Source organism: Sciurus carolinensis, chromosome 5, assembly GCF_902686445.1.
Source record: "Sciurus carolinensis chromosome 5, mSciCar1.2, whole genome shotgun sequence".
In the NCBI taxonomy this organism is placed as follows: Eukaryota; Metazoa; Chordata; class Mammalia; order Rodentia; family Sciuridae; genus Sciurus; species Sciurus carolinensis.
Window position 1 is genome coordinate 11,298,466 of NC_062217.1, and position 12,623 is coordinate 11,311,088.

The 12,623-nt window shown below is 52.3% G+C and overlaps 2 protein-coding genes across 3 annotated transcripts; one reads left to right on the forward strand and one right to left on the reverse strand.

Moving 5' to 3' along the window:
- Positions 1-1,957: 1,957 nt before the first annotated feature.
- Zic2 (Zic family member 2) lies at positions 1,958-7,989 on the reverse strand. 2 transcript variants are annotated; one of them, XM_047554625.1, is made up of 3 exons: positions 5,593-7,988; positions 3,631-3,794; positions 1,958-3,416 (listed from the first exon to the last, which is right to left on the reverse strand). In XM_047554625.1, the coding sequence occupies exons 1-3, from the start codon at positions 6,662-6,664 to the stop codon at positions 3,060-3,062; spliced, it is 1,593 nt and encodes a 530-aa protein (XP_047410581.1). In that variant the 5' UTR covers positions 6,665-7,988; the 3' UTR covers positions 1,958-3,059. The 2 variants fall into 2 exon arrangements, with proteins under 2 accessions (XP_047410581.1, XP_047410582.1); XM_047554626.1 differs by having other exon boundaries at positions 3,299-3,453; positions 5,593-7,989.
- On the forward strand, positions 7,035-9,258 carry LOC124985955 (translation initiation factor IF-2-like). Its single transcript, XM_047554627.1, has 3 exons — positions 7,035-7,468; positions 7,756-7,833; positions 7,998-9,258. Exons 1-3 carry the CDS (start codon positions 7,240-7,242, stop codon positions 8,060-8,062), a joined length of 372 nt encoding a protein of 123 aa, XP_047410583.1. The 5' UTR covers positions 7,035-7,239; the 3' UTR covers positions 8,063-9,258.
- Positions 9,259-12,623: the final 3,365 nt, after the last annotated feature.

Here is a 12,623-nt window from a genome sequence, read left to right on the forward strand (position 1 = left end):
CGAGGGAGGAACTGGGAGCCATTTTGCAGGAAAGCTGCTCCCACCGGCTCGGTACATCTTAGGGTGGTCTAGGAAACCACTTCCAGGCTGTATTCTCTTTGCCTTGTCCCTTGTCGTCTTATTTTCCTGCTAAAAACTAAGATCAGCGCCCTCAACCCGGAAGGACCTCGGGTAGCTCTCCAACATTCCGATCTGGAGAGGGATTGAACCACCTCAATGCTGTGAGATCTCTCTTCTCTTCCTTCTTCCCCCAAAAGAGAGAAAAAGCCCGAAGGCTTGAGTTGATGTGAAAGTTGCCCACACACCCCATTTCGTCCTTCTTAGATTTGGGATGTGTCTCAAAACCAACAACTTCCTTCCCCAAAATCAAAAAGTTAAAAACATGTGCCACAGGCCATTCCATTCTTGCCCAACTTATGATGAATATTTAATCTGATCCTTCTCCCCCCACCCCCGGGAGTGAGGGGCTTTGGAAAACCCTAAACGATTTTCCTCACAGCTTATAATGTGTTCAATGAACTCTCCCAAGGTTCAGTAACACATGCCAATTATTTTAATAATTTTGCTTAATATTATTAGGGGTTATATTTGTTTTTAATAGAGGGTTGATTGCTTCAGAAGTTGGCGCTTAGGCAGTTCCCAGGGCCGCTGGGGAGGGAGAGTCTGGCATTTGTCACCCTGAATCTCACACACGCATACATAGCCCAAGCTGGAATCCTTCCCTCCTCAAAGAACAGGTAGCATGGCCTCGGGGAGGTCAGCCTTGTCCTCCTCTTGCCTAACGCCCCCTGGGCCTGCCCTGCCTGGCCCCGCGGCTCAACCAAAGGCCGGAGGGGGAGAAAGCAGCGGCTGCCACCGCAGCCCCCGGCGCTCTCGGCCTCCGCTGGCGCAGCCCTGCGTCGCGTCGGGCGATCCCACGGAGGTGTCGCTGCCCGCGCCGCCCCCGTCTTTTCACGGCTGGGCAGATAGCTCCGTGGCTGCTCAGGCTTCTCCGAGCTGCAGGGACACCCAGGGAGAGGGAGATGGAGACGTCTTGATGGTTCAGGGGCTTAAAAACAATTTCCCCCATTCATGCCCTTGGGTTATTAAAATTATTTTTTCTTTCTTCCTTAGAGTATCTTGTTTGAAAACTGATCGAGTCTCGTGGTGGGTGGGGGAAATAAGGCTGCGAACCTTCCAAAAAGGTGCTTCAGCTCCCTTTCCACCTGGCAGTTTAAGCCTTTGCATTTTATTTATTTTAGTCCATTCTTGCAAAGGTCCTTTCGTTTGAGGCCAACGGTTTGTTGCTTCTCTCGTCTCTCAAAATTAAAATGTAGTCTATCACTTTCTCTTGAACATCCTGATTATTGGTGCAGAGCAGCTTTGCTTAAGATAAGTAGGATTTCTTGAGCAAGCCCTCTGCTTAAAATTTCATGAAAAAAAAAAAAAAAAAAAAAACAACCCTTCTGGTAGAAACAGGCCCTTTTAAACTATAATCATTGGGCCAAGTTCAAAAACAAAGTACTCAGCTCAGTTTAAAACGTGCAATTAAAAATAACTGTACCTCAGCTTTTCAGAGGGAGGGAGAGGAAGGGGGCAGGGATGGGGGAAAACAAAGAATAAGGAAATGTTTAGTGCTCTTAAATCCAGTCCAAATAGCTGAAAGAAAGAAAGGCATTCCCTCAGATAATGGAGCCATTAGAAACTCTGAAGGTTCCTGCCGCCATTCCTCACAGGGGATTTCCAAAAATTTAATTCACTCTTAGCTACTAAACAAAGGATGGAGAAAATAATTTTGAGACTTTCTGCCAAAGGGGCAGTTTGGCCTCCTTCCTCTTCATACATACACCTTCCTCCCTAGAATGCAGGATGGTGCTCCCAACACCTGGCACCCTGATCCATACCCGTGTCAACCCTCAAGCTGCCTCCTTTTCATTTTCTTTAAAAACTTTGCTAGAAAAAAAAACCAGTATGTTCATGCAGTTTCAACACATTTTATTATATTTCTGTATGCATTACTCTCAAAACATATCACAAGAAATGATCAAACCACTTAAAACCTTCAAATAAAAAATCTGAAACAGTTTATGCCCACAATTGTACATATTTATAGTTAAGAAACATTCTTTATAAATATTGTTTCCTCTGTAGCAAGTTAATACCATAATTTAATTACAAATGGATAAATATGGTAACGGGTATTTACAGAAGGAAGGGTGTTATTACGGAAAAAGCTAACGGCACAACGTTTATTTTTCCCCCACAATCTTTCATACAGGAACTAACAAATTGAACTTGCAAAAGCACTAAAACATCACATGTAAACCCAACTAACAGAAAAATACATTCACAAGCGTTGGTGGTGGTGGTGGTGTGTGCTATGGGTCGGTGTGTCGAAGAAACAGAAGGGAGACTTTGGCACGGCTCAATTTTTTTCCTCCAGTCTATAGTTGCATGAAGTTTACAATCAAGTTGCCTCATAAAAAGGAACACAATATTCAATACCACAATACAAAATAAACCATTTTCTTCCACATTACTTAAAAAGAAACCAGGTAAACTAAAAAGAGAAAAGAAAAAGCCCATCATTTGGGGAAGGGAAGGTGAGGGAAGGGAAGAAGGCAGGAAGGAACGCAACCCAGAGTTTACAAATGGACAAACTTCTATACACCAAGAAGCCGTTAAAATCACTCGGAGAAGGAAAGGAAAGAGTCCGCTATGTACAGTTTGTCTGAAGACTCAGAACAGGGAGGGAAGGTAAGGGGGTATGGAGGATGATGGCAGGGAGGTTTGATTCAATATTTTTATGGGTTTTTATTTTTGAATTTTTTATTTCTTATTTTATGTTTTCAGCTTCAGAGACTCCGGAAGGGTTATTTTTGTTTTTCATGCCTAGATTTTTTTTTCTTAAAAAAAACAAAAACCAAAACCAAAAAACTTTTAAAAATCCTTCTGCTGGTAAAATCGTTTTCATCATCATAAAAATCAGATTCATAATTTCAACAAGATCACAAGTGCCCTCGCTGCAGGGAGAGCAGCTGCGCGGGGTGGGAACAGGGAGAGGGAGAGAGGCCCCGGCCTCACACGTACCATTCATTGAAGTTGGAGGAGAGGCCGCTGTGGCCCCCGGCTGTCGCACTGCCCCCACCAGAGCTGCCGCCGCCCCCGCCGCCCGCCCCGCCGCCGCCCCCGCCGCTGCCGCCGCCGGAGCTGCCTCCCGAGCCGCCACTGCCCGAGCCTCCGCTCCGGTGCACTGCGGACACCGCGGCCGCCGCTGCCGCCGCCGCTGCCGCCGCCGCCGCCGCCGCCGCGGGAGACAGATTGGAGCTGCTCTGAGGCTCGGCGCTGGGGGAGACCAGCCCCGGGGGCGTGGACGACTCGTAGCCGGAGCTGGCGGCTGGGGAGGACTCGGAGCCCTGAGGGGAGGATTCATGGACCTGCAAGACAAAAGCCGGGAGGGGGGACCAGAGGGGACTGGATGTGAGTGCAGCTGCTGTGAGGCCAGGCCCCCCGAGGGGGAGCACCCCAGAAATGTCCCTCGCCGCCCTGGCCCCCTGGGGACTTTCCCAGGCTGGCCGCGGTTTTCCAGGCCCATAATGAGCCTGGCACGCCAGGCCGACCTCGCCCTCCTCCCGGCTACCGCGGTGGTACCTTCATGTGCTTCCGCAGGGAACTGGGGTGCGTATAGGACTTGTCGCACATCTTGCAGAGATAGGGCTTATCTGAGGTGTGGACATGCATGTGCTTCTTCCGGTCGCTACTGTTGGCGAAGCGCCGGTCGCAGCCCTCAAACTCACACTGGAAAGGCTTCTCCCCTGCGGACGGCAAACATTGTCGCTGGTTGAGACACCCAGAGTCCCGGGACCCCGGGGCGTTAGGGGGCAGGCAAGGCAGCGACTTGGGGGCAGAAGGTCTAAGTTCTTTAAACAGGTTGGATCTCCTCTGTGGCAGAACCAACATGAAATGAACCCCTTTCCCATCTGACAGTCCTGATCATTTATTTCATATTTTACTTTCTTCTAGACTGTCGCCCATCCCTTCAAATTTCTAACGAGTTTGGGGTAACTCCTGGCCCTGCCCGCCTTTCTATAGGGCTTCTTGGATGCGCAGCTTCTAACAAGTTGGTCTCGCCATGGAGAAGCTGTTATTATGACAAAATATTTGGGGCATTATCAAAATCACACAGGCTGCTGGGCTGCTGTCGGTTTCTCTCTGGGGCCAGTAGGCAATTACATTTGGAGAAGCTATGTGTTGTTTGGGGGCCAGGCTGTGGTAGTAACTGAGCCAGTATTTTTCATCCAAAATTCTGCATGTTGAATTAACTGTAATTCCAGCTTCACCCGTCTTTTAAAAATAAGTTGGGGGGGGGGGGGTAAATAGTAGAGATAAGGCAGCCTTTTAATGATTGCAGAGGGGACCGAGATGGGGGGGGGGGGGAGTGGAGTCAGGAAAAACCTTTCAAAATCTCCCCGTTTAATTTTTCTAGTGGTCCCCGCATCCTGTTGCCAGAATTCCAAATGCTTGGAGTCATTTAGAGGTGTGAGGACTCAAATGTCGTTCCACTTGGAAAGGGGACCGTTTAACGTTAAATTCCATTAGCACCTAAATTGTTTTTTAAAGACATCCGCTCAGAGACAGGACTCGAAAGCAAGCATTTCATGCAAATAAATTTCTCAAATTTTAAACCTTGTTAAAAGCTTGTCTCGCACCTCGGCTCCCTCCCTTCCCAAAAGAGAACAATAGGCCGCTGGCGCATCCCCACTTCGGAGTAAATATTGACGAGGGAAGTTGCTAAAACATTTGGCTTTCTTTTAGGAAATCGTCTGGCACGATTTTGGCTGAGACCTGGTCATAGATGAATAATCTATGAGGCGGGAGGCGCGTTCTTTTGCGGCTCGCTCTTCTCACGCGATCCCCCGTAGGGACGCGCTGCCTGGGGCTCTCGCTGACCGGATTGTGGGTCCAAGTTTGGAATCGCAAACATTCTGGTGCCCATTAGAGATTTTCACAAACTGCTGCGAAACCACCGTAAAGCCCCCCACCCCGAGATGGGCTTTTTAAAAAACACTTTAAAATGAGAAATGCTTTACAGTTTCGGCTCTCACCAGACTTATTTAATGGGAAACAGTCCCGGGAAGGGCGTTTGGACCCTGAGTAAAAGTAGGAAAATACACAAGCCATTCAAACACAGACACATATCCGGAGCAGAAAAGCACATTCAGACAAGCTGGCAAAATCCTCTCTAGGCTCGCTTCCCGGGCACCGAGTTAGCAGTTTTATTTTATGCGTTCTATTTAGAACGCAAATTATTAACCAGGGCTCAGCAAACGAAGCAATTCCATCACCCCAAACGTACATCTGATGTTATGCTGATCATTTAAGATTCAATTTCCGCACACGGAAAAACCCAATCCAATAATAGTCTTTCATCGTCCAACAAAAACAAGCCGCTGGCTCTTTCACATACCAAAAAAACCCATCTCCCATACCAGGGCCGGGGCTAGCGGTTGGCGCCCTGTGCCCGCGCGCGCGAGCACGCACACACACCTCAGCTTGTGCATTTCTCCCTGCGTTTCCCCTCCGCACCTCGTCCCTGTCCCTGCCCGCGGTTACCTGTGTGGGTCCTTTTGTGGATCTTGAGGTTCTCGGAGCGCGCGAAGACCTTGCCGCAGCCCGGGAAAGGGCAGGGAAAGGGTTTCTCGCCTGTATGGACACGGATGTGGTTGACCAGTTTGTATTTAGCCTTGAAGGGTTTTCCTTCGCGGGGACATTCCTCCCAGAAGCAGACATGGTTGCTCTGTTCCGGGCCTCCGACATGCTCCACCGAGACGTGGGTCACCAGCTCGTGCATGGTGCTGAAAGTTTTGTTGCAGCTCTTCTTGGGGTTGCTGAGCTGCTCGGGGTCGATCCACTTGCAGATGAGCTCCTGCTTGATGCACTGCTGCCGCATGTAGCGGAAAAAGGCACCGGGGTGGTGATGGTGGTGGTGGTGGTGGGCCGCGGCCGCTGCCATGTTCATACCCATGTTCATATTCATGGGGCCATACTGATTGTGGAGCTGCGCCGCCGAGTACGGGTCGGTCCGCGGGCTGGCCACCTGGCGGTATTGCTCCGAGCGCCCGAACACTTCTCCCGGCAGCCCGAGGCGCATCTGCCCGTTGAGCACATTCTGCGAACCGTGCGGCCCATGCTGCTCCGGGAGGCCAGGGAAGAGGAGGTGGCCCTGAGCGTCCGAGTGCGCGTGGTGAAGGCCACCCGCGCCCGGCCCGAATAGTCCGTGCTGTCCTCCGCCCGGCGCCGAGTCCCCGAAGCCGCGGCTGCGGAACAGGAAGTCCCGGGTGGAGTTGAACGGCGGCCCGGAGTAAGAGCCAACATGCGCAGCGTGGGGCCCGAGCGCGGCGGCGGCGGCGGCAGCCGCAGCGGAGCCGGGGTAGGCGCCGGGGCCCTGCGACGTGAACGCGGAGCTCTGGCCAGGGGACAGCTCGTGCGCTCCTGGGTTGAGCTTGAAGGCTCCCATGTGCGCAGCGGCCGAATCAACGAAGCCATTCTGCGCTGCAGCCAAGCTCAGTTCGCGGTCTTGCATCTCTGCGGCCGCCGCCGCTGCCGCGGCTGCCGAATGATGATGGTGGCGCGCGAAGCTGCCCACCCCGATGGCCGGGAACTGCGGCCCCGCGTCCAGAAGCATGGCCAGTGCGCCCGCCCGCCCTGCCGGCCCCGGCGAGCCCCGCGCTTTCGCGCCGCCTCGGCTCCCTCTCCGGATCCGCGCGGTGCGTCCGGTGGCCGCTGGGCTCCGGGACCAGGCGGCGGTGGTAGAGGCGGATTCAGCCTGGGGAGCCGCGATCCTGCGCCTGCCGCCTCCGCCACCGCCTGGATCTGCCTCGGGCGGCCGGGCACAGAGCGAAGGCGCGGAGAGGAAGAGGAGGAGGCGGCGGCGGAGGAGGCGCGGGAGGAGGAGGTGGTGGAGGAGGAGAAGAGTCCAAAGCCAGGCGGAGAACCAAAGTGTATTAAAGGAGCTGCGGCGGGGGCGGGCGGGCAGGGCAAGGGAGGGCGGGCGGGAGGAGGGAGCGAGAGGGAGGTGTGGGGAGCAGAGCGGAGAGGGGGGCCACCGGGGGGCGAGCGCAGCTCCGCGGCCCCCACCCCTGCGCGTACCCGCGCGCACACGAACACACTCACTCGCTCGCACGCCCCGTAGACCCCGGGCCCGGCTGCGCGGAGCGGCGCCCACAGAATGAAATCACTGCAGCTGCAGGGCCAGAATGGATGCCCGAGGGCGGCGACCGTCCTCAGGCCCGGCAGGCGAGCGAGGAAAGGACGGAGGCTAGCTTCGCTCTCAGCGTTGGGCGCTCGAGCTCAGTGCACCCGCGGCTCCACCTGACCGCGCGGCTGGGACGCGGGGACCACTGGCGGAGACCAGGCTCTGGGTCCGCCGCACGGCCTGGCGGCGGTTCCCTCCCCCGCGGCCCTGCTCGCGCCGCCCCGCGCGCTGCGGGTATTGTTCGGCTCCGCGGCTGCGGTGTTTAGCCCTCCTGGTCCTCCGCGCTTGGCATTGGCTGCGCTTCGAGTAGTAAACTTGCAGTGGCCACGAATTCCCCCAGATGAAGGAAGCAGCCGCGCCGCTCCCTCTTTCTTTAAGTTGTGCCGGAGGAGGAGGCGGGGTGGGGGGGAAGGAGGCTGTGGGAGGGGAGTAGGCAAGGAGGGGGAGGGGAGAAGGGGGGGCTGGGCGGAAAAACAATAACAACAATAAAAAAGTGATCTCTCGCTCGCCCCCTTCCTCAGGCAGGTCGGCCCTGGGTGCTGGACCGGGAGCCGATGGCCGCACCGGCGAGGACAGAACGGAGTCCCAGGCCCCAGCAAGTGAGAGAAGGCCAAAGCGGCTTCCCCCTCTCGGCTGCAATGGGCTGCATTCGCCACCGCCTGTTTATTTCGGTGGGCGCTACCGGCGCAGCTGCAGCCTTTTATTTTTTATTTCTTATTTTTTTGTCTCCTCCTTTTCCTTTCCCCTCCCCCGCGTCCCTTAGTCTCCCGCCCCGGCTTCTCTCCCTCCCGCTCCAGGCCGGGCCTCTCGGTCACACCGCCCCTTTAACGGCGGCTCCCGCCCCGCCCGCCCTCCTGGCGCTGCTATTGGTCGCTGTGGCCTCGTCAATCCGCCGCTCCCGCCCCTAGGCCGCCCAGCCCCGCCTCCCCGGCGCCCCAGGAGCTCCTCGCCGCCCAGGCATCTGCCGAATGTGCCCGCGGGCCGGGCCTGCCAGCCTGAGGCGTTTCGCCCGCTCGCTTGGTGCTGCGGCTCCTCCGCCGGGCGGACAGCGGCGCCCCTGGGAGTAGAGCAGCAAGCGTTGGGAGAGCCCAGGCCGTGGGGTCACGTCGCCCTGGGCTAGTCGCTGGCCAGAAGCCGGACGGTACCCAGAGAGGCCATCGACTCCCCGGGGATCAGAGCCACTCCCAGCAACTTTAAGACCCCAAGGACTGCGGGCCCGGGCATTCGGTGCTGCCCGAGACGTGGCTAGCCACTGGGTAGTCACTCCGGAGGCCGTGCGCGGTGGAACATTTCAGGCGATAGCCCGTCCCGGAGCGCGCGGCAGGGAGCAGCCCGGGGGCCTGTCTCTTGCGGGGTTTGGCATTCTCCCTATTCCTTCCCCTCCCTTGCTGAACCTACTTTGTGGTATTGAAAACAGGTAAAGGACGGCGGGCATAGATAGTCAAACTTACCGGTCTCTTCAATTCTCTGGACTCTCACCCAGACACCGCCCCCACACCGGGCGGTGGTCCCCACCCACCCCTGGGCGCACTTAGTTCCCCCCGCCGCTCGCCTCCTGCTCCGATTACAGCAGTAAACATTGGGCAGTGCCCCCCCACGAGGGTGGGGGTTGTTTGGAAGTCATTTAAAGACCGTGTCACCCTCGGGGTAGATGCCCAGTAGTCGAGTCTGCTGCCACGAGGAATTGAAACGTGTGGGACGCCAGCAGCCAAGCAAGGCTCAGGCCAGAGTTTGGCTGAGGGTCAGGCTCAGGGCCTGGGGAAAAGAAATCGTCAGACTCGTAGGGCTTAACCTTTCCATAGGTAAATATCACTTCTCCGGGAGTGATGAGCTGGCCACGAAGCTGCTTCCCGTGCGGCCCCCGGCCAGCCCCCTCGACCCTGAGGCTCCTGGCTGCACCCTGAGCCGCTGAGGACATTTCCTGTCCCTCCGCCCGAAGCTCGTGCTCTCGAGGTAACCAGAGAGGGAACTGCGGATCCCCAGGCTGCAGAGGTGTGAAGGGACAGTCTAAGACCAGCGCCTTTTTTTTTGCCTGACTGACCTGGAAAACTGCTTTTATTCACAAATCGCTGGGAGTTGAAATAAAATTCAAGTACGAAAATAATCACCATCCACTTCAAATTTTTATCTTAAAAGGAAATCAGCCGAAACGCGGGAAGAATCTTCTCACTATTGCTAGCATAAGCCGGGCTTTCTTGTGCGGGCTCAGACAGCCTCCAGCTGAAAGGGGTCTCACTGTGTTGAAACTGGCTGTAGCCCCTTCCATAAAGGGCCCTGTGCCCTCCTGTCCTCCCCTCTTCCCTGCCATGGGGGAGGGGGGCAAAACGGAGGGAGACTGGGACATGTTTTCTAAAGCATAGGAGTTTGGAAGCTGGAGGCACTCTTCTTCCCCTGTGTCTTGTCTAAAAGGGGCAGAGGGCAATTGCCAAGCTGGCCCCCACAGAGGGGAGGAGGAGGGGGAGGAAAATAGAGAATGAGTATCTCCAGGCAGAACGGCTGCCTTGCCTTTAAAAATTGCCCAATGCTGTCTTTCACGTTTGTTGACTGTATAAATTGATGAATTTATATGCGGGAGATGAAAGGAGAGTACCTGGAACGGCTTATTCCAAACATATTGCCAAAAAAAAAATTTTTTTTTCTTCCTAGAGATTGTGAGAAAGCAGTCTTGCATATCCAAAGAACTCACTTCCTTTCCTTCTTTCAAGGCATCAGACTTCCAAGTTTTCTTCCTTTACCACGTTCTCACCCCTCCCCACTCCTCCCTCCCTCTCCTCTTTGACCCATTCTCTCTTTTCGCTTTGATTCCTCTTTTGCTGCGCCCGCGTTTCGGGATGGCGCGGCTGGGCGCTTACTCGCGCTAGGTTCCGGGGGCCGCGCGCTGCCGGACTGTGGGGCAGACGCCTTAATTCCCGCCGGAGACCCCGCGGGCTGGGCCCTCCTGGCTATTCTTTCCCTGCTCCAGTTCTCCTTTCTCTGCAGGACACAGAGGAGCTGAGCCAAGTTCAAAGTCACGTCTCCATCCCCTCTCAGAAGTGCTTTATTTCTCTGCAAACCGCAAAACCCCTTTCCTTCAATGACAGTAATTTTTTTTAAAGGAAGTAGAGGGAAAAGCGACAGAGAGCAAGAAGGAAAAAAACTGCAAAGGCTTTCAGAGTTATTGCCTCAAAAGTGAACCTGTGTTCCTTAGCAGGAAAAAAAGGGAGGGGGGAAGAAAAGGAAAGGAAAGGAAAAAAAAAAAAAAAAAGTCAAGCTTATACACCGTGTGCATGAATTCAATTTTTCAACAGGTTTCTGGAAGGGCCCTTTTGCAGCGTTGTCAGACTGGAGGCACCCACAACTATTTCCACGTCCCCTCGTTGTAAGTTTCCCAAAATTGTTCTTTCGAAATCCTGAAGGAGCCTGAATCAGGCAAAACCTGAGCTTAGGGCTGGTAAAGATCCGGGGAATCTGGGAGTGCGGTCGGGCGTTTATTTCCCGGCAAGGAGAGGATTAGGGTTAGAATCCCTGGTATATTCAAAACTTACAAAATCCCACCGCACACCCCAACGCTTATCAACCGAGAACTTCCTTTTGGTTTCTGAGCCTCTGTGAACAGTGTTGAGTTCTTTTGCAGTATGATGTGCATTTTGTGTACTATACAGATATACAGTGCATGTACCTCTCTCTCTTTCTCTCTCTCTCTCTCAATCTCACATATACATTGTTGGTCAGAAGAAGCTAAAAACAAGTACACAAAGCCAATTGTTAAATTGGAAAGCTATTTTTATTACTGAAACTTTTGATGTTTTCTTTAAGGAAAGGAGAGGTGGGGGAGGAGCAAAGAGATGGAAGAAACAAATGTGTAATACACTGTAGAACCTGGATAAAAAAGAATTTTGCAGGATTCTAGCAGCATCATTTACATCACAGACTCATAAATTCAACAAGATCATCAACAGGATATTAAGTTGCAGGTCACCTTTGATTCAGCTGTCTCAGCCACTCCTGGGCTGGGTGACCCCTGACCCATGAAAGGACCACATGTGTGGTAGGGGAGCCACCTCTGCAAAATCCACATAGAACAAATGTTCTTTGTCAGAACTTTAGAAGAGTGTAATGTAAAAAAAAAGGGAAATTGTGAAAATCTCAGTCAATGTTGTAACTTTTAAATACCATTTTTAAGAAGGGAAGGGTAAAGGTGAGAGGCTGTGTCACAGCATAAGGCCCTCTCCAGTCTGCTAAAAGAACTTCTTTTCCACCTACAGTTAAACTTACTGTTTTCTAACTGGGAGTATTTAAAATCTATAAAAATATATACTCACCAGCATTTTAGTGATAGGGGTGTGCCTATTTGTGTATTTGTCAAAAAGGACAAGGGACCAGCCATACCTGCCTTTACCCCTGGGTTGGTGACAGTGGCTGTGGTTTTGTGAAAGGAAGGGAACTAATTATTCTTACTTCATCTCCTCTTTCCTGATGGGAATGTTTCCACTGCTGCAACAAAACAAAAACAAACAAACAAAAACCAGGAGGCATTAGCTTACATGAACATGTTTAATTATCCTGAGGACCGTTATCCTTTGGGCTCCCAGGCGAACCACATCCAGGGAGGTTGAATACAGATGACAGGCAAGCAGCTTTCCAATAAACTGCAGTATTATTGCAATAGACTTTGTAATACAATTTATGCTGTCATTCATAAATAACAATGCCATATGTCAACCATATTGCTTACACAAGTAAATCCATCAACGTGTCACTATTTGATTTATCTTAACAGCTTCTTCAAATATTGAAGCATAGATACTGAAAGGGTGTTGAGTGGGGGTAACCACCCCACAAATTTGAGATTTTAAAAAACTACATAACCTCTGCTTGCTCCTTCTTTATCTTGCATCCAAAAACATCCTAAAGGACAAGAGATGAAGTGGGGGAGAAGCAAATCTTGGGGCCAGTATGATTATTAGGTGGTTGTATGAATTGTGAACATGTAAGGAGTTTTATTTCTTGTTTTCACTTTCTGAGCTTATTTTAGAACACAGGAGTGTTTCCCAAGATATTACCAAACCTGATGGTCAAATGTAGGCCAAAGTCAAAGGTCTTTCTCCAAAAACCACTATCTGTAATTTTTAGAAAGATTGATAGCCAAATGGGAGTATTTGAGGAAAGGTCGATTTTATACAACTTATTTGGTAGGGGAAGTAGAGGGATAATTTTTCAATAGATTTTAACCATAAAGAGAAGGTCTAATTCTTGACTATCCACACTGAAACTAAAACAAAACAAAACCCCACAGAATCCAACCTCTCAGTCACTCGTCACACAGCCATGACTTCTACCTTATTTTCATTGTGTTCATGCACATGTGACAGGGATCATAAACTTTACCACGAAGCACATGTTTGTATAC